Raw genomic sequence first — 19,572 nt, forward strand, 5'->3', positions numbered from 1 at the left:
AAATTAATGGGATTACAAATAGGTATCAAGCCCTTTGACAGTAAAATATTTCATAGAGTTCTCATAGCTGGGGTATGTTCTCCGGAGTTAACGGGAAAATATCTTAGTCCTTCAATACCGACAATTTCAGAAGCGGATGAGAAAAGCACAAAAGTCATGCCAGTGACTTATTCTAGTTGCTTTTTGCTTATACTTTTTTTGTTCACAGAAAAGAGATTTACCAGTATGTGCATAATCTATTGTACCAATTTACATGCAAATTCAAAAAGGTGCTTAATGAGTAGGTGTACAATCAAAGTCAGAGCATGCTTGCTAAACTTCCCTAGCACAAGCCACTCGACCTGTGAACCAGGGCCAGGTATACGTGTGATAAATACCTACAGTCCATCTTTTCATCTGGTACTTTATTAGCTACCATAGTAGCAGAGAAACATATTCCCAGCAAATTAATGACAGCATCTCTTTCTTATTCAAACCAAGGGCATACCTACACCTTCACTCACCCGAAGAATAATCCCCAATTACTCACTGAGAAATTGCCTGAAAAAAGTTTCCCCAGGTAAACAGTGGTGCCTACTGATCCAAATAGGTGCCTATAAATTTTGTGGCAAGGCTCCAGAAGAACTATCCTTAAAAGAAAAAGGTCCTGCGTGTTAGTTTACTGGGTGTGTTGCATTTCAGTCTTAAGCCACAGTTTAGCAAATAATTAACTTTTACAATAGGCCAGAGGGAGTAAAGCACCTTTGTTTGAACCTTTCAAGGGAAAAAAAACAATATTCAGCAAATATGAAACAATACAGATTGAACGTTCATGAAAATATTTTTATTTTAAAAAATTAATCCCTTTGAATCTCAAATATAAACAATTGCTTTGATAGGAAGTTGACGCTGTTTTTAGTCTTCAACTTCATAACAGCCACAAACAAAAATATTTACTAAAAGGTAGAGTTGTCATTATAAACTAATAACTTGAATCATTTTCCGCTCAAAAAGTTCTGAATCAGAACAAGCGTTTCTTCATAATTCTCACCCGCAGTGAATTTTACTGTCTCTGCACTTGATAAGGAAAGAGTTCAGGACTGTAAAAATCAACTTACACCAGCAGGTATCTGCATTACAACAAATAAATATTTAACAATTCATGAAATATTCAAAGTAATATAAATTGACACTTTAATTTCAGCTTTTATCTTATTAAATTAAAAAGGTTGTGAGATGTCCTTTTGGAGTTCATTGACTAGTTCGTTGACACCCGAACGGACGGCGTCTTTAGAAACTGTATTTTGTGTCAGTTCTCATCATTTGTACTTCCATTCGCGTTGCCTTCAAAAAACTTGGGGCTCTCCGGTAAAGTAGCCCTGACTCTGCGTTTTTCCTTGAAACGTCCAGAGCGGGAGATTTTCAGGTTTCTGCGTGTGCTTTTCTCATTAAAGCCCCTTTCTAATTTGGGGTCCACGTATTCCTTATCTTCGATGAGATTGGGATGTTTGTTTTCCTGGGCCGGTGTTTTGTCTGCGGACGACTGCACGTTCTCCTGCCCTGCTCCCTTGTCCGGCTTCTTCTTCAGGGTCATGGACTTCCACCAACTGGTCTTCCCACCGTCGGCCATTTCCCGGCTACCTCTCCACACTCTTGATCAGCTTTAAAACACAGACACTGTCATTGAAGGACTGAAGACTACCGCCTGTTTTAGCAGAGCAACTATTTTACGTCTACTCAAGACTTCATCTCAAAAATACAGCGCAAGACAGAAACAACGCCACTTCCAACGTTTTAAACAGGAGTTCCACATCATTGCTTCTATCTTCCAGACTCACCTGTTTGCCTCTCTCAAGTTTTGACACGATCTCCAACAGAATTTACTTTAGCAATTCAAACGATCAAACCGCCTTTCCTTAAATCCGCACGATCGTCAGTCCATGTCTGCTGCAAATCCACGCACTTTGCCCAAGTGGCGGTTGAAGATAAGGTAGAAGTTGTTGTTTTACCCTGCGCACTGTCTCTGAGAGTACGCCTCTCACTCTCCTGGCTCAGGCTGCAAACCTGCCGCAGGTGACTCCCTCCCTCCCTCTGCCCCTATTGGCTCATTCCCGCTAGGGTGGCAACATCGCCTCTGTCAATCAGAAGCGGCCACGTGCGCCTCAGGTGAGCTCCCTGTCCAGGTCCGGGCTCGAGCGCTGTACCTGGATCGCGCGCCGCCGTGAGGCGTCCAAACTCCACCTGAGCTTTTGTCTCCACGAGTCTTAGAGTTTCTTCTTTCGGTGGTAAGTGAAGTCCAGTAATGAGGAGAGGTCAAACTTGAACGGAGGGTTTACACTCCGGACCGTGCCGCAATATCATCGTGGTGTTGCGGCGAATGGGTTCTAATCCGCTCCGAAGCCATCTCCGGGTGAGGGAAGGTGACATTCAACATTAAACAATTAAAATGTCTGCAATGCAATTTGTGCGTATCAGGTTGATCTTCACGCTTTGTGTTCTTTATCCAGCGTATGCTCTTAGTTTGCAGCGTTAAATTCGAAACAGAACCAACTTTCCGAAATGAACTATTCAAAATGTTGTGTTTTTGAATGAAGCTTTTGCACAATTCACACAAAAAAGTAGATTTTATGTGGAAACGTTTTTGAGAGTTTAGATGTGTAGAATATATTTTTCTTAAATTTCAAATTAAGACAAACCAGGATTACACATATTAAAGGATTACACACATTTCCTGAAGAAGGGCTCATGCCCGAAACGTCGATTCTCCTCCTTGGATGCTGCCTGACCTGCTGCGCTTTTCCAGCAACACATTTTCAGCTCTACACATATTAAAGGGAAATTATCAAAGTAAATTCAAGATAAGTATAACAGAATTTATAAATTAAACACTTGTAGTGGTTTGCGAGTGGGGTAGAGAGAAATGCTATCCAAAATATAGTTGGATAGGGGCAATAGCAAAACTAGAGTGAGGTCGGATTGTTGAATTTCAAAGAGCTGTGTCATTTTGTCCTGTATATGTTTCAATTTTAAAACAAAATTATTAATTTTAATGTATTAGTGCCTTATTCTATCTCAAAGCATCTTAATACTTCATATACAGTGGCTTCTTTCTGTGATTTGGTGAGGCTTGTCAGGAGGGTAAAAACAAGAAAGGCCAAAGACTTTTTTCCATCTGGACAGGAGAGATCTAGTTGCTCTTATCTCCACCTATGCTTCAGGGTGTAGGTGGAGATAAGAGAAATACCTTCCATGACCAACCCAAGAACACCAGTCTCAATTCTGAGGGGGTCATGATAATTTTGAAGTCTCAAAAGTGGGGTCATTGGGAAATGTTTGGGAATTGCTATTCTTGTGTTGAGGGGTATAGGTAGAATCATGTCTGGAAGATGCTGTCAAAGAAGCTATTGTGCAGAACTGCAAGGCATATTGTAGATGCACCATGGCAGTGACATGCAGAACCAGTGTTGGAGGGAGTGCCTGGATGGTGTTGAGTTTCTTGAGTATCAGAGGTGTGCTAGTGGGGATTATTTTATCATTCCTGAATTGTTCCTTGTACACGGTAGACAATCTTTTGGGGAAACAAGGTAAGCTATTTAAATTTTCTATTTCTGACCACTTCTTGTTACTGCAGTATTTGTGGCTAATTCAGTTCTTCAATTCCTCACTTGGTCAGCTGCTGTGGTGAAATCATAGAATGCTTATAAGTACAGAAAGAGGCAGTCAGACCATCAGTCTGCACCAAAGCTCCAAAGAGCATCCCACCCAAATCTGCCATGCCACACATCCCTGTAATCCCTCATGGGATTTTTAACATGGCTGACCCACCTATCCTGCACAATTATGTAGCAATTTCTTTTAGCATGGCCAATCCGCCAAACCCGTGCATTTTTGTACTGTGGGTGGAAACCAGAGCACCCAAAGAAAACCCATGGAGAGAATGTCCAAACTCCATGCAGACAGTCGCCCAAGGCTAGAATCAAACTCTAGTGTTGAGCACTAACCATTTTCGCCTCACCTCTACAATTTAGTTCTCTTCATTTTGGGCCAAGGCTGTATCTAAGTCTGGGTTGTATGTGGTGCCTTGCACAACTTGTTGTGGAAGAATCACCCAATTTTCTATTAAAAAGTTACCAGGAGACCTTCATGAAATAAAATTTAATTGTGCAAAATCAAAACTGTGGAAGCCAGCAAAATGTCTTCCCTGACTCCCCACAACTTTGTTCTTCTGCATCTTGTTCAGTTGTTCTTCTCACACTTGTCAAATAACATTAGCATAGCCAATCATGTTGGCTTGCTTCATCTTTCTAAACTAATCATCTGCCACACTGATTCCCTCCACAACACTTTACCCATCACATTACAATACCATCATCAGCAAACCCAAATTGGGTACTTATTAGCATTGTTAAGCAGTTGGTAAGTGTCACTTCAGAGCAACATCAGCAATACTTTTCACCACTTTTATAGTTGCAAGTACAATTGCAATAGGACTTGAATTGATTAGAATTAAAACAGAATATGTTCAAGGAAGAGTCACCAGACCTGAAAAGGTAACTCTGCTTTCTCTCCACAGGTGCTGTCAGACTTGCTAAGTTTTTCCAGCAACTTGCTTGTTTTTTTGTTTCTGATTTCAAGCATCTGCAATTCTTTTTTTTTTCTTTAATTGACTGGATTAGATGTGTTCTGCTTTTTGTGGAGAGGATATACCTGGGCAATTTTCCACCTTCATGGTTAGATTCCAATGCTGTGGTTTGCTAGTACAGCTTAGCTAGGGGTTTGGCTTGTTCTAGTTTCCAGAACACATTCTCACAACCACAGCTGGAGTATTGTGAAATCAAGTGGTCGTTGCTGTATCCAGTGTCCTTGGTTATCTCTTTAATCACATGAATTGAATTGTCTGAAAACCATCATCTGTGATGGTGCAGGTTTCAAATAGACTGCAAAATAAAAAACTCCCAAAGGTGGACTACTGGATACTTCTTACTGAAGATGTTTGCAAATCCTTCAAACTTGTCTTTTGCACTGATGTTCTGGGCCCCACCTTGATTGAAGATGGTGACATTGATGGAGGCTCCTCTCTATGATTCTTGTTAAATTGTCTGCCATTAATCTTAACTATACCAGTACTATGATATGTGATTATTTATTGCATATAGGAGAAGACTTCTCTAAGTCAAGTTGGAGGGAATACACCTGACCACATTAATTAGTACTGGAATTATTACTAAAATGGAAAACAGAAGTGTCTGAACAGATGGGGGAATGTAAGCATCAATTTAAATGATGAAGGAAATGAGAATTGGCAGAATTGCTAGAAATAGGATCTACAGCTGGGTGTACCAACAGTAACACGTTGAGGTAATGGAACAGCTGAATACTTTTTTTTTGAATTGATGTAGGAGCAGGGGAAGATCCAGGATAAAGTTAATGCAGCCAAACAATTAAGCTAATAAGAATCAAGTGCTTACTCAAAATAGTGTACTTTTGTAAGCAACATTTTTGAATATGGTATAGAAGAGACTGGGCTATATAGAGGTTAATTAAATCCTCCTTTTTTCATGATAAACAACTCTGAAAATAGATCAAAAGAACTTCAGATATATGCTATGATGTGTCAAAGAGAGTTGCATGATTGATTGAGATGGGTGGGGATGAAGATATTATGCCATTGGTATTCACATGACACCTGTTTGACTCCCAGTATACATACAGTCTTTGAAAGTATGTCAGGTAGAGTCCATCCAATTGATTGAAGACTCTGGCAAGGACCCAATTTCTAAAGAATAGAGAGAATACTTATGTTCTTTGATAAAGAGCAATGGAAAGAGAGTGATGCATCTTTTTCAATAGGAACATTTTAGTCTGTAGATGCAATGTGGCTTAATAACATTCCAACCTGCAGGCTCACAATTGATGAGGAAACAAATCATTTTAAAGATAAGACTAAGAGTGAGATTTTAATTGCGTTGGTGAGTTTCCATTGTAACATTTGGAGACCTGTGCTTGGGCTTGGCTGTGTGCAATTGCACAGCAACCAGTCAATTAGATTTGGAGATGCTCTGGGCTTGCCTATTTGCTGCATATGTAAGCAGGAAATGAATAACCTTGCCATCAGATCACAGGATTGAATGTCTGGGAACCTTTCATAAACGGCATCCAGTTCCTGTGAGTGAGCAGCAGCTTTTTAGAGGACTGCAACTTTGAACCTTAAACTGCCACTTATCTCTCACTTTTGGACCTCAGAATCCCTGAGAATACTGAGGCATGTCTGAGTAAACAACGTAAGGTCTCATTCAGTTATCTCCTTGCAGGTTCTCCTCCAGGTGTTTTGGGAAAGGAGGGAGATACGGTTCCTCAGTGATGGCACCAGAAGACCTCCCTGCATGACCAAGCCAACATTTGGAGGTTAGCAACCGTGGGATCCACAAATGAAATCAGTTCTAGTACTAAAAGAGTTAATAACAACCTGGTGGAGCACTGGATATGTTGTGCAATGGGGTTTCAGCAGAGTGGCTCCCATGAGGGCATATGTGTGCATTTGAAGAGTTATGTCAGGTGGGAATCTGCTGTCTAAAAGTTTTCACCAGGTGTAAAATGATGCCGGCCTGAATGAATGGGAATCCATTCATGCAGACAAAGTTGTACAAGTTGCAGAAAATTGTGTAAATCACTTAGAGTGGCCATATGCTGTCATAAGCTGCATGCACATATTGGGGTTAGTTGCTCAGTCAGAAGATATTCAATTGTTAGATGCACTTTCAGGACTTAATAGCACAATACTAGGTGACTGGTGGGGATGGGAGTGGGAGTCTCAAAACTGATTTTTACCTTTTCAGAAGAGGAGACAATGCAAATGGGTGTGGAAAGGGTGGTTGTGAATGGGGAGACAGGAGTCACAAGATAGCAGAGGAATGTATATTCAACCCAATGTTAAGAACTGGATGTATAAAGAGCACAGGAAGGTAAAAACAATGACTGCAGATGCTGAAAACCAAATACTGATGAAGGGCTTTTGCCCGAAACGTCGATTTCGCTGCTTGTTGGATGCTGCCTGAACTGCTGTGCTCTTCCAGCACCACTAATCCTGTATAAAGAGCACATATAATCCAGAAATGGGAATGGGGTTTTGCTTATTATTTGCTGCCTTTGTGTTCTCCACCATGGACCCTCATTCTGGAGCGACAGCCACTCATCGGTCAGTAAGTTAGCACTCCACTTCTAAGGATAATGAAGTTGAAGACTTGGAGGATGCATTGTCACCACTATCACCCACAGTCTCTCAGCACAGAGGTAATCACCTTAGTGGGAACGTGCTCAGGATTAGACTCTGAACATGTCACAGCAGTTGATGGTGACTGGAGAGTCAAAAGTTCTGACAATTTGCAATCTACAGTAGACTCATCCCATGCAAATCCCTGTTCTCATGATGGGCCACCTGTCATAGCTACAAGTGACCTTCTGGAGATGCAGGGGAATAGCTAATAAATGCCAGAGCTAATGCTCAGTCCATCCAGGCGATGACTTCTGCCCTGTTGTAGCCATGCCAAATACATGGTTTCCTCCATGGAGTGCTAGTTCTGTAGAACAGTCAGCCATTGTTGGATAAGTGCTTGGATTGTATTCTATCACTCTGAGTATGGACACCATTCAGTGATGGTGTGGCAAGAATGGGATTATGCAGTAAGACCTCACTCTGGGAGTTGTTGAGGGCCCTCTTGCATTGGCAGACCAGAAGTGATATCCCTGAGATGGTTGGCTGTCATTTTGATGGTACTGCAATGGCCATCTATCGTTCTTCTGTCCTTTGCCTGTGGTAAGTATCTCCAGTAGCTGAGGCCATGGTGAGCGCCCCCTGCACCACAACAGGATACCCTCAGCCAGAGCCAACTAATACCCTGAACATGAGAACAAACACCAATCATCAGAGGCAATGGGGCATAACGTTCTGCAGACTGTCTCCACCTCTGCTGCAAATGCCAGTGAAGCAGCCTCATGGCTGCTAAAGCACAAGTAGATTGCCAACTTGGCCAAACAGCAAGAAATGCTAGAGTATGGGACATGTTGACCAAGTAAAGCTCTGCAAATTGCAAACCCAGAAATTAGATACAGCAGCTAGGTGCTAACATTAGTAGAGTTGAAAAGCACATATCGCATCAACAGTTCAACCAAACAAAGGAGTAATGCATCTTTTTAACTGAAAACAATAAAGGCATGCAGGCCTTGCTACACAAATATTAGCAAGCAATCCAAATGTTTGATAATATTTCAAACCATTCAGCAAGTTTTCCTGATTAGCCAGAATTACAGAAAGTACCAGAAAACCATCCAAAAAGGTATTAAATACAGGACTTACCTACAGATCCATCTCTTGGATCTTCTGGAGACAAGGAAGAAGTGACTGGCATGTAAAAACAAAGACTGATCGTCTGCACTCAGGAACCAAACTAAAGTTACAAGAGACTTGGGGAAGTATTGCCAAGACTAGGATTGGGCAGGATTAGGAATGGTATTGTTACTATCAAAGTCTCTCTGTTGCTTGTTCCTAAAGTTGCAAAATTTGCATTGACACCAACTTGTCTGTAGTGATTTGGCTGTTCTGATATTGTGGAATACAGAGGTAAATTCATGTATAACCTTATGAATGAAGTACCTGATGGGTCCTAAAGGGTTTGGATTACACCAGGATGAAAGTATATAATGTGATGGGACATTGGTAGTATGCTGTCAAACCATTCTAACATAAAACAGTTGTTTATTTGCAAATACTTTGTTTAATAACTAGTTTGATTTTTTTTTCCCCCCTCCCAAGTGTCTGGCTAAACAAATGTTGTGACGTGTAACATTCAGACTCTGTCTCTCTCCAAAATTTATTTTTTGTTTTTATTGACTATCCTTTTGGTTTATTCAAGAATTTTATTAAGATGCTTTTTGTGTTCCATTACGAGTGTATTATATTCATGCCAGACTTCATCTCTGCATGCTTTAAGATCTTTCACTTCCTCCTGATTCCATTCCAAATGTGCCTTTAGTTAATATTTTCTGAGCAATATCAATGGCTTCCTCGTCTGTGCTTTGATTTTCTTTTCTAACACTTAGTCTCCTATACAAATCACAAATGCACAACCCATCTCCTTCCAATCATCCAGCTGGGATTTAAATAACTTTTTGGCAACTGCTGACTTACCTGAATTCCTGCTGTTATGCCTTGTCTCAATGCGGGTAAGTGATCTTTGTTTGGTCTCCATTTACACTGACCCTTTGAGGTCACTTTGTGGTGTCACTCATTTCCATTGAAAGACCTTATTTGGCAGCTCTGCACGTGCTGTGTCTGGTTTTGTGCTGTCCACCCAGTTATTTGCTCAAGTAGATTACAAATAAGCAAAAAAAAACCCAAAAGAGAAAAAATGAAATTGGTGTCAGAAAAGGCATCGGGACTGCTATCTCAATTTGAAATAAAATCCATATTTTTAGTGGCAACTTTGTCTTGTGTGTTTGGAATTGTTCTTGTCAGAGCTGTATTTAAGTTGCCTTTATACAATGATAAAAGTACACGTTAGACTGAATTCTTGCTAAGTGTCATTTTGAACCACAAACCTTTGTTCCTGTGGCAAATAGCTAAGAATAAAAGTACAAATTGCACATTTTTCTGGAGCATACATATTCCAGTAAAATAGCTTTCTTTAAAAAGCATCAGTGAGCAAGTTTATCTTGCACTGAAATGTTGGTTTTAACTTACTTACATTTCATACAGAAACTATTGCATGTTATGGAAAAATTTGTTTAGTTAATATAAAGTTAAAATTTGGAAAAGCACTAAAGTGAATCAGTTTACCAGTTTAAATTTTATTTTAAAAAAAAGCAATACTTGATAGGTTTATTCTAGCTGTACTTTCCCGAAGTTCCATTCTGGATCACCTTGTTGAACTTGCTAATTTCTGTCAAGTTACTACTATTAAACTCAACATGCAACATGCCAGAGAGAAGGGATAGCAGCCAGTGTTGCTACATATGACTCACATCTCCACCCCAACTCAACGCCTCTTTTTATTTGACTTGGAGGAGTACGAAATACTTAATTTAATGCCCTGTCACATCCTCATCAATCTTTTTAAATAACTTGTTCTGATGTGTTATGACATGCCTCTGGTAAGACTTGAACCTGGGCCTTCTGGTTGAAAGACACCACCAATGTGTTATAACAGCATTTTGCAACATCATTACAGACTGCTGACACTAACTAACTGCCTATGGCCACAGAGAGACTGGACACATAGATGAGGTGCAACGAGTTCCAGATATCCAATAGAATAAGTATCACTTCAGTCAATGGGTGATATCTTATCTGTGACATACCTTTCAAAGTTGGAGCCACAAATGTTGGGAGCTGGCTCTTTCTTGATTCTAATTAAAACCTAAGTTGCCAGCAGCAGGCCAAGAGATGTGAGCACTTGAGATTTGAAGCCTTTCATTGGTGAAAATTGCTCTCAGTTGAGAATGTAACCAGTGTAGACAGCTATTAAAGAACTTCCTGGACAAACCAATGGCTTTGCATCATGGCCGTGACTTTTGCCACATAGATATTGCGTATATATTGATTTTACTTTTGTGTATGTATTATGAGTGGTTGTTTAGACTAACCTAACAAAATGTGTGGTATGCAATAAAATTCAAAGAATTAGGAATATTTTCTTTGACATTTTCACAATAAGTATGTTCAATCTCTCCTAAATGTTCATTTTTAGGGCTCAGTTTTGAATGCACTAGTCTATGGCACACAGCTAAATAGCAGTCTCAACTGGTATCTATACATTATAAAGAAGACTGTCCATTACACTCAAGGATGATTAAAATGTTGTAGATGAATTCAAAGCCTTGTAAGGATGGTGATTTTCCAGACATGGTATGCTAATTGATATATGCTCAAATGTGATACAGATTCGGAAGGGATCAATAGCAAATATGCACAGCTACTATTGTACCTCTAAACAAATGTACTTTCAGTGTTAGCTCTCCAGGAATGATGGCAGGGGTTGGTAGGAATCCCAAACAGGTAGTAGAATTCCAGAATTGAGTCATGGTCTTAATAGAACATAGAACAGTATAGCACAGTACAGGCCCTTTGGCCCTCAATGTTGTGCTGACCTTTTATCCTACTCTGAGAAAACTATCATCTATGTGCCTATCCAAGAATAGCTTAAATGTCCCTAACGTAATTGACTCTACTTCCACTACTGGCAGTGCATTCCACACACCCACCACTCTGTAAAGAACCTACCTCTGACCTCTCCCTTAAACCTTCCTCAAATCACCCTACAATTTATGCCCCTTCATGATAGCCATTTCCACCTGAGAAAAGGTCTCCTGTCAGTGCCTAATGCATATTAGGTTGATTTTGGTCTCCAATACACTTCTGTCCATGGCTCTGACATCCAGTCCTGGCTTCCCACCCAGTCCTGGCTTCTGTTTATGCACATCCAACTCATCATTTGAGCAGGACTGTTCCTGCTGCAACAGTTCTTTATGTTGCCACGTTATAAAGTGCTCAGGATCCACAACTATTCATGTTCACCGGGTTTATTCTGCAGATCAGCTCCAGATTGATCAAGACAACAGAAGCACCTTTTCAACAAGCCAATGATTTGCTTGATGAATACCCCTGTCAAGCTCTGAACTGCATTGTACCACTTGTTTGCAATGCTCTTGTCATTCCTCACTGATGTCATCAAACAGATCCAAAGGGGATAGCCATCACTACTCAAGATACAACCATCCGAACTGGGCTGATATTTCAGAAATCTCTGGAAATGTGCAATAAATATGAATTTTGAATATTCCCTATAAAACAAGCCAAAGAGACAATTCTGAAAGAATCTTTGATAAATTTACGTCTGGAAGTAACAACATGATTTATATACCTGGATTCCTAGAGATCTACAACACAGAGGAAGGCCCTTTAGCTCATCAAATCTGTGACAGTCAGAAACAACCATCTAACTATTTCTAATCCCATTTTCCAGTAATAGAGCCATAGCTTTGAATGCCGTGGCATTGTAAGTGCACATCTAAATACTACTAACATTTTGAGGGTTTCTGCCTCTACTTATTACAGGCAGTATGTTCTAGATTCCCATCGGCTTCTGGATGAAAGATATTTCCCTCCTATCTTTTCTTTAACTCTAATTTAAAACCATGTCTCCTGGTCGTCAATCCCTGTACCAAGGGGAAACATTCCTTCCTGTCTACACTATCTATGCACTTAATTTTATACATAGAACATAGAAGAATACAGCGCAGTACAGGCCCTTCGGCCCTCGATGTTGCGCCGATCAAAGCCCACCTAACCTACACTAACCCACTATCCTCCATATACCTATCCAATGCCCATAAAGAGGGAGAGTCCACCACTGCTACTGGCAGGGCATTCAATGAATTTACGACTCGCTGAGTGAAGAACCTACCCCTAACATCAGTCCTATATCTACCCCCCCTTAATTTAAAGCTATGCCCCCTTGTAATAGCTGACTCCATACGTGGAAAAAGGTTCTCACTGTCAACCCTATCTAACCCTCTAATCATCTTGTACACCTCTATCAAGTCACCCCTAAACCTTCTTTTCTCCAATGAAAACAACCCCAAGTGCCTCAGCCTTTCCTCATAGGATCTTCCTACCATACCAGGCAACATCCTGGTAAACTTCCTCTGCACCCGTTCCAGTGCCTCCACATCCTTCCTATAGTATGGCGACCAAAACTGCACACAATATTCCAGATGCGGCCGCACCAGAGTCTTATACAACTGCAGCATGACCTCAGGACTCCGGAACTCAATTCCTCTACCAATAAAAGCCAGTACGCCATATGCCTTCTTCACTGCACTATTTACCTGGGTGGCAACTTTCAGAGATCTGTGTACATGGACACCAAGATCCCTCTGCTCTCAATCATGCGATCCCACACTAACCCCCCTCACCTGACTTCCCAATGCAAGTAACCCCTGGTTATCCAATCTTGCTTCATATTAAAATTCTCTAGTTCAAGCAACATCCAAACAATTTCTCTTCTGCACCCCCTCCAGTGCAATAACACCTGTCCTATAATATGAATTGCAGAACTGCATGCAATATTACAATGCTTCTACATTGCACACACACTTTTTAGCAGCAGCCTAACCAACATTTTATACAGTTCCAGCATTGCCTCCCTGCTCTTGTACTCTATCTAAACTAATAACAGTAAGTATCCCATTTGCCTCCTTAATCACTATCTATCTGTTGATGTGCGTACCAAGCACCATCTGATCCTCAGTACTTCTAGTGTCCTACCATTCATCATGTATTCCCTTACCTTGGTAATCTTGCCAAAGTTCATCACTTCACACTTATCTAGACTGAATTCCATTGGCGTTGATCTGACCAACCAACTATATATTCCTGTAATCCAGGTACTTTGCTGAATTAGTATGGTATTTAACCATTGACAGATGCCCCTATGCAGCAGCTTCATTAGTAGAATGTCAGGTCTCACCTTTTTCAGCTTGTTCACTTGACTAACAAACTCTTTGCACATATTTCATTTGAACATTGGCTACTCCATAATACTGAAGTAGATACAAACAGTTCAGGTAACATAAACTACAGAACAGGGTGTGCTAGCCTTTTAATAAATCTTTCCAATACTGCAAATGAGAATGTAGTGACACACATTATTTGTTGTAGCAATATTTAATTTAGACTAAATTAGTTGCAAACAATTCTTTAACAGGAGTTATAAAAGAACTACTTTTAAAAATGATGGAGATACAATTTACCTCAATTCAATAGCTGAATAACTGTTGAGTTTCCCAATCATTGTCATCCAGTGTACCCATCCAACTAATTAATAGCCACTTAAGGCCAATTGCAAGGAGTTGGTCAGATCAGTTGGAGGAAGGGTGCTCCTATCATCATTTATCTGTGAGGACTTTGCATTACTACTTCCAGTCCATTGCCCTTAACTGAATGGCCAAAGAGCAGGCTCACCATTAATTGGCCAGTTAAAACAAAATGTTGGGTGAGTGACTCACTGTTTTAATCATTGTGCAGACTCCTGAGTACCATTTGAACTTCATGATATGTCTGAAACCTGCAGAGGGAATACTGCTGTAAGTGTCCCCAAAAGGGTAACAAGCAGGATTTCTGTCTAATTGCAATTATGCTGGGTCCACATCTGACTGGCATCATCGCAATTATAGTATGCAGGCAATGCCAGGTATTGTTAATTACTTTCATTCAGAATTTAAACCTCTACAGAAGTGTAAAATGTTTAACAAATTGAACAGTATGTTGAAATAGAAATTGAATATTTGTGATGGAAAATTGCTTGTATAAGGGAATAGATCGAAAAGATTTCCTGATGTAGGAAAAAAGTAGTAATTAGGAAGTGTAACAGTCAGGCAAAACTTAAATTCAAGATGTCCAGGTCAAATAGAAAGATATAGCCAGGACTGTGTGTGTTACCGCTAGTAAATTTAATATTGCCTAAGATTACTTTTAAAAATCGCCTTGGTTTAAAGTCTGGAAATTCAGAAGTGATGGTTGTTTTCAAAGAAGATTGTTGACAGTGCCTCAACTGCATATACAGGCAATGGATTTGTTTCCAGTGTGCAGTTAGCTTCAATCACATTGATTGATTGATTGAATCTTGCATCTGCAGAATATTGTTGGATGATTTCCTAACTATGCAGTCTGGTCTGGCACCAGGGTAATTTGTTACCAGGGCTTTTGGTAGAGATTGCAAGGATGCTGTATGTTTCAATTTTAACCTTTTGATTTTTGCCATTGAGGGCTGATGCTTTTGTTCAGAGGGGATTGATTCTTCTGACATCTGAGCTATTGGTACTGGGATAAAAGAAGTATCCTTCAGAACTTCACTGTTTTCATTAATGACATTGATTCCAGTGAAGCTTAATAAGACATTTAGTAATCAGTTGTTTAGATTCAAACAGGAAGAACATATACTTGGGTTAAGTACTGGAGTGCTGCCAGTCATAGGAGAGGAGTCAATACTTGAGGAAAAGTAAGCATTGCCACACCTAGCAGATTCAAAGTTCATGCTTTGTAATAAATCACAAATCTGTAGTGCAGCCTGTTTGTTGCACTGCACACTTGTATAGCTGAAAGAGACTGCTTGTGTGATGGCTTTCTGTCCCCTGTATGTTCTGTTTTGAACTGCATGCATAACTCAAGCACCTTTGTAGCTTTATAGGAATAGAGCTCAAGCCAATAATACAGAATTGAATATCAGAGGAAGAAATACTGTTGTCTATTTTATATATCAATCTCAGTGGTACAGTTCAAAGTTCTGAAAAAGAGTTATACCAGACTCAAAATGTTAACTCTATTTCTCTCTCCACAGATGCTGCCAGACCTACTGAGTGTCTTCAGTATTCTGTTTGTTTCAGATTTCCAGCATCCACAGCATTTTTCCTTTAGTTCAAGGGCTAATTGTTTATATTTATTCTGATAATGATGATAATAAAATAAGTATCTCATTCAAATCTATTTTAAAGCATGAATGATTAATTCAAAGGTTTATTTAATTTGTTTCAAAATGTTAAGGCTCCAAAATGTCCCCAGTACATAAAATTTTACTTATTAGTTATCCTTTCTCTTGGTTCCATTAAATAGGACTGATTCTGAAATACATGTTCCTGTCCAACTAGACTAGTCTGCTTGAGATGAGTGAAATAAATTGTTAACTTTAACAAGAGGACTAACAAGAAACTCCTATGAATCAATACTTACAAAGAACTGTTTGAAATTGTTTCATTGATAAATGAACCAATACTTATTGAAAATATTTAGACTTGTGCTTCAGAATGTGTTGGATGAGGGATGAGCATTTCTGAAATAGCTCTATGGGCTGGAGCTTGATCAATAATTTGCTATGCTTATTTAATAAACATTGGATATATTTACTGTAGAATAAATCTGTTTCAGGAGAAAGTGGTGAGTATTGCAGATGCTGGAGATTAGAATAGAGTGTGTGGTGCTGGAAAAGCACAGCAGGTCAGGCAGCAACCAAGGAACAGGAAAATTGACATTTTGGGCAAAAGCCTTTAATCAGGAATGAGGCTGGGAGCCTCAGGGGTGGAGAGGGAGGTGGGGGATAAAGGTGATAGGTCAGAGAAGAGGGTGGTGCAGATAGGTGGGAAGTAAGATGGACAGATGGGACAGGCCATGAGGATGGTGCTGAGCTGGAAGGTTGGAACTGGGGTAAGGTTGGTGGAGGGGAAATGAGGAAACTGGTGAAATCCACATTGATGTCCTGGGGTTGGAGGGTCCCAAGGCAGAAGATGAGGTGTTCTTCCTCCAGGTGCGTCGGGTGTTAAGGGAGTGGAGATAGAGAAGGCCCAAGACCTGCATGTCCTCAGCAGTGTGAGAAGGGCAGTTGAAGTGTTTGGCCATTGGGCGGTGGGGTTGGTTGGTGCAGGTGTCCTGGAGATGTTCTCTGAAGCGCTCTGCGAGTAGGTCTGTTTTAGTGCTACAAATATACAAGATATTTATTCAAAGATTATGTAAAGAGCAGAAGGTAATAGACTAGTACAATGATCATGAGGATGTCCCTTAAAGATGCACTGACATACTAACCGTAAAACAACACAACAGGCCCATATTGTAACAATGGATGAACATTGATCACAAATAGGAACAATAAGATAATTACAGTTAATGTGTGCCTGGAAAAACAGTGTAGAAAGTGTGGCTTTAAACATGGAATTAGAATCAGTTGTGTTGTAAGGAGCTGTAAAGGACAGGTTGCACCTAAACAGGGTTAGGATAAATATCCTCTTGAAAAGGATACCTAAATTGACAGGAAGTGCTGGACTAGGATGAAGACTTAAAGAAGAGATAAACCAAAGAGATGATTTGGAAAGAAAAATAAAGTAGATTTAAATATATTGTTTTTGTGGATTGCAGGAGGGACTCTTTGGTTTGTTTCAAGGAACATTGGAGGAACTATTGTAATGCTGGCTGTACATTGCAGGCTATAGAATACTGAAAAGGAAATGAAGCAAATCTGCATGCAAATTGCAGAGAGTATAAGGTGAATAGGAAGAGTTTGGAGGGATGTGAGCCAGGAGCAGGCAGATAGGACTAGTTTAGGTTGGGATTATTTTTTGCATGGACTAGTTGGACCGAAGGGTCAGTTTACATGCTTTTTGCCTCTGACTCTATGGCATTAGAGTCATGATAAAAGTAGACTCTCCATCCTCCTTTTTGAATTCTCATTCTATCTCAGTCTAAATTTGTCCATTCTTTCCCCTCCTAAATCGCACCAAGTTTGTTTTTCCCTTCTGTGAACAACACCAGGACTGATCTGTTCCTGCCATTTTGACTTTTAAATTCTCAACCTCTCCTCATTCAGGCTCACTGTTCTCTTCAATGTATGGCTACCATATTGGATCAGGAAAGGGGCTGGCAAAATAGTAACAGCCCAGAAAGGGAATCCAAGGAAAGCCAAGAATAGATGGCCAAAAAGAAGTGAGAAAATAGACTGACTGTAAACTAGCAAGTAATATAAAATAGCCAGTAAGAACTTCTTCAAATGTATAAATAGGGAAAGAGAGGACAAAGAGAACGTGGACAGTGAGGCTGGGAAATAATGGGAAATCAGGAACTGTAAGAGGAGTTGAAGAAATACTTTACAATGGTCTCCACAGTAGACAACACTAGTAGCATTCCAAAGATGCAAAATAATCGAGGGGCTAAAGGAGGGAGTAATTAAATACAATAATTATCGTGAGACTAAATAACAATTCTGGGTGGGGGGGGAGGGGAACGGTGAGGGGAAGATGTGGCTAAAAGCCAATAGTTCTCCTGGGCTTCTTGCCTTCTATTATAGGGTACTAAAGAAAGTAGCTGTTGAAATAATGGCCAGACTCTCATTAATTTTCCAAAGAATCCTTAGATTCTGGAAAGTCCAGACAATTGGCCAAATGCTCAAAAGGGCGATGAAAAATGTAACTACAAGTCAGTTAGCATAACCAATGCCATTGGGGAAAATATTAGTCTGTTGTAAAAGATGTACAGTATTTCTAAATGCTCGGTTTTTACATGACATATGCAAACAGGTTGAGCTAATAGTTTGTCACGCGGAAGTTTTGGGCAAGCAAGCTCCATTCAAGTTTCATGTAAAAATAAGCTATCATCAAGCATTCCCTTCAGGAAGACATGCCCAATAAATTTATTAGAATTCTTTGAGGAAGTAACAACAAGATATATGATGGGGAACTGGTAGATATAATATATTCAATTTCCAAAATGCATTCAACATGAAATCACACAAGGCTACATCATAAGATACGGAGATGCTGGTGTTGGACTGGGGTGGACAAAGGTAGAAGTTGCACAACACCAGGTTATAATCCAAGAGATTTATTTGAAATCACAAGTTTTCAGAGAGCTGCTCTTTCATCAGGTGAAGTGGAGCGAAGCACATAGGCACAGAATTTATAGGCGGAGCGATCATTACAAGATAGTTCTAGGTGATAAAGAGTTTCAGAAGATGATATAAATGGTGTGAGTGGACTGTCGACAGCCTGAATAACAAGGTGATCAAAAGTGTCAAACGCTGTGAGTAAAGTGTTATTGCCATGATCTGATTAATTTAAGGTAGAGAGATAGTCACGAGTGTGGTGCTGGAAAAGAATAGCAGGTCAGGCAGCATCTGAGGAGCAGGAGAATCAACATTTCAGGCACAAGCCCTTCATCAGGTCCGCACTCTTGACTCTGACCTCTAGCATCTGCAGTCTTCACTTTCTCAGAGCGATTAATTACAAAAAAAAATCCAAAATAAGATGGTGCTAGAGATAACCAAATAGCTGAAATAACATCATACATATGAGTCACATGCCGAGGGTTTAATCAATAACAGGTAATAAAAAAACTGTACAAACTAACTATGGTGGATAAATCATAACTAGTTATCAAGGTGATAGTGTCAAAACAGGACAGTAACTAAGAATTTACAAATACAGAACAGTATGGTGGGGTAACATGTAGTGCGACATGAACCCAGGATCATGGTTGAGGCCATCTTTGTGGGTGCCGAACTTGGCTATCAGTTTCTGCTCCATGATTCTCCTTGTGTATCTCAAAGAAAGCATTGGAGGGTGCTTACCCAAAGCTCAGAGGCTGAACGTCCTTGACTGTTGAAGTGTTCCCTGAATGGGATGGAACACTTCTGCCTGTCGATTTTGTTACACCATGTGCATTCATCTGTTATTGGAGCATCTAGGTTGTCTTGCTAATCTACCATGCCTCGGGGCATCTTTTCCTGCGGTGTATGAGATAGGCAACATTGGCCGAGTTACATGAGTACCAATCGTGTACCTGGTGGGTGGTGTTCCCATGTGTGATTGTAGTATCCACGTTGATGATCTGGCATGACTTAGAGTTTGCTGAGCCACTGTCGTGTGGCGTTCTGGTCACTGTTCTCCTGAAGGTTGGGTAGTTTGCTGCAGACGATAGTCTGTTTGAGGTTTAGTGGCTGTTCGAAAGTGAGAAGTGCAGGCGTTGGGAAGGCTCTGGTGAGATGTTCATTGTCATCAATG

General features: G+C 40.2%; 1 protein-coding gene and 1 long non-coding RNA gene across 2 annotated transcripts in view; one reads left to right on the plus strand and one right to left on the minus strand.

Annotated features, from left to right (window-relative positions):
* Positions 1-808: 808 nt before the first annotated feature.
* LOC140480216 (proline-rich protein 15-like) lies at positions 809-2,037 on the minus strand. Its single transcript, XM_072574936.1, has 2 exons — positions 1,818-2,037; positions 809-1,640 (listed from the first exon to the last, which is right to left on the minus strand). The coding sequence occupies exon 2, from the start codon at positions 1,607-1,609 to the stop codon at positions 1,289-1,291; it is 321 nt and encodes a 106-aa protein (XP_072431037.1). The 5' UTR covers positions 1,610-1,640; positions 1,818-2,037; the 3' UTR covers positions 809-1,288.
* Positions 2,038-2,164: 127 nt separating this feature from the next.
* LOC140480314 (uncharacterized) overlaps positions 2,165-19,572 on the plus strand; it is a 50,373-nt gene continuing 32,965 nt past the window's right edge. The window contains exons 1-2 of the long non-coding RNA XR_011961256.1: positions 2,165-2,264; positions 6,291-6,384. This is a non-coding gene — a long non-coding RNA (uncharacterized lncRNA). The remainder of the gene's footprint in view (positions 2,265-6,290; positions 6,385-19,572) is intronic.

The sequence above is a fragment of the Chiloscyllium punctatum genome, chromosome 8, assembly GCF_047496795.1.
Source record: "Chiloscyllium punctatum isolate Juve2018m chromosome 8, sChiPun1.3, whole genome shotgun sequence".
NCBI classification, from domain to species: domain Eukaryota; kingdom Metazoa; phylum Chordata; class Chondrichthyes; order Orectolobiformes; family Hemiscylliidae; genus Chiloscyllium; species Chiloscyllium punctatum.

Excerpts from the sequence above, each read along its gene's own strand:
- LOC140480216 (XM_072574936.1), bottom strand. The coding sequence starts at position 1,609 with ATGGCCGACGGTGGGAAGACCAGTTGGTGGAAGTCCATGACCCTGAAG.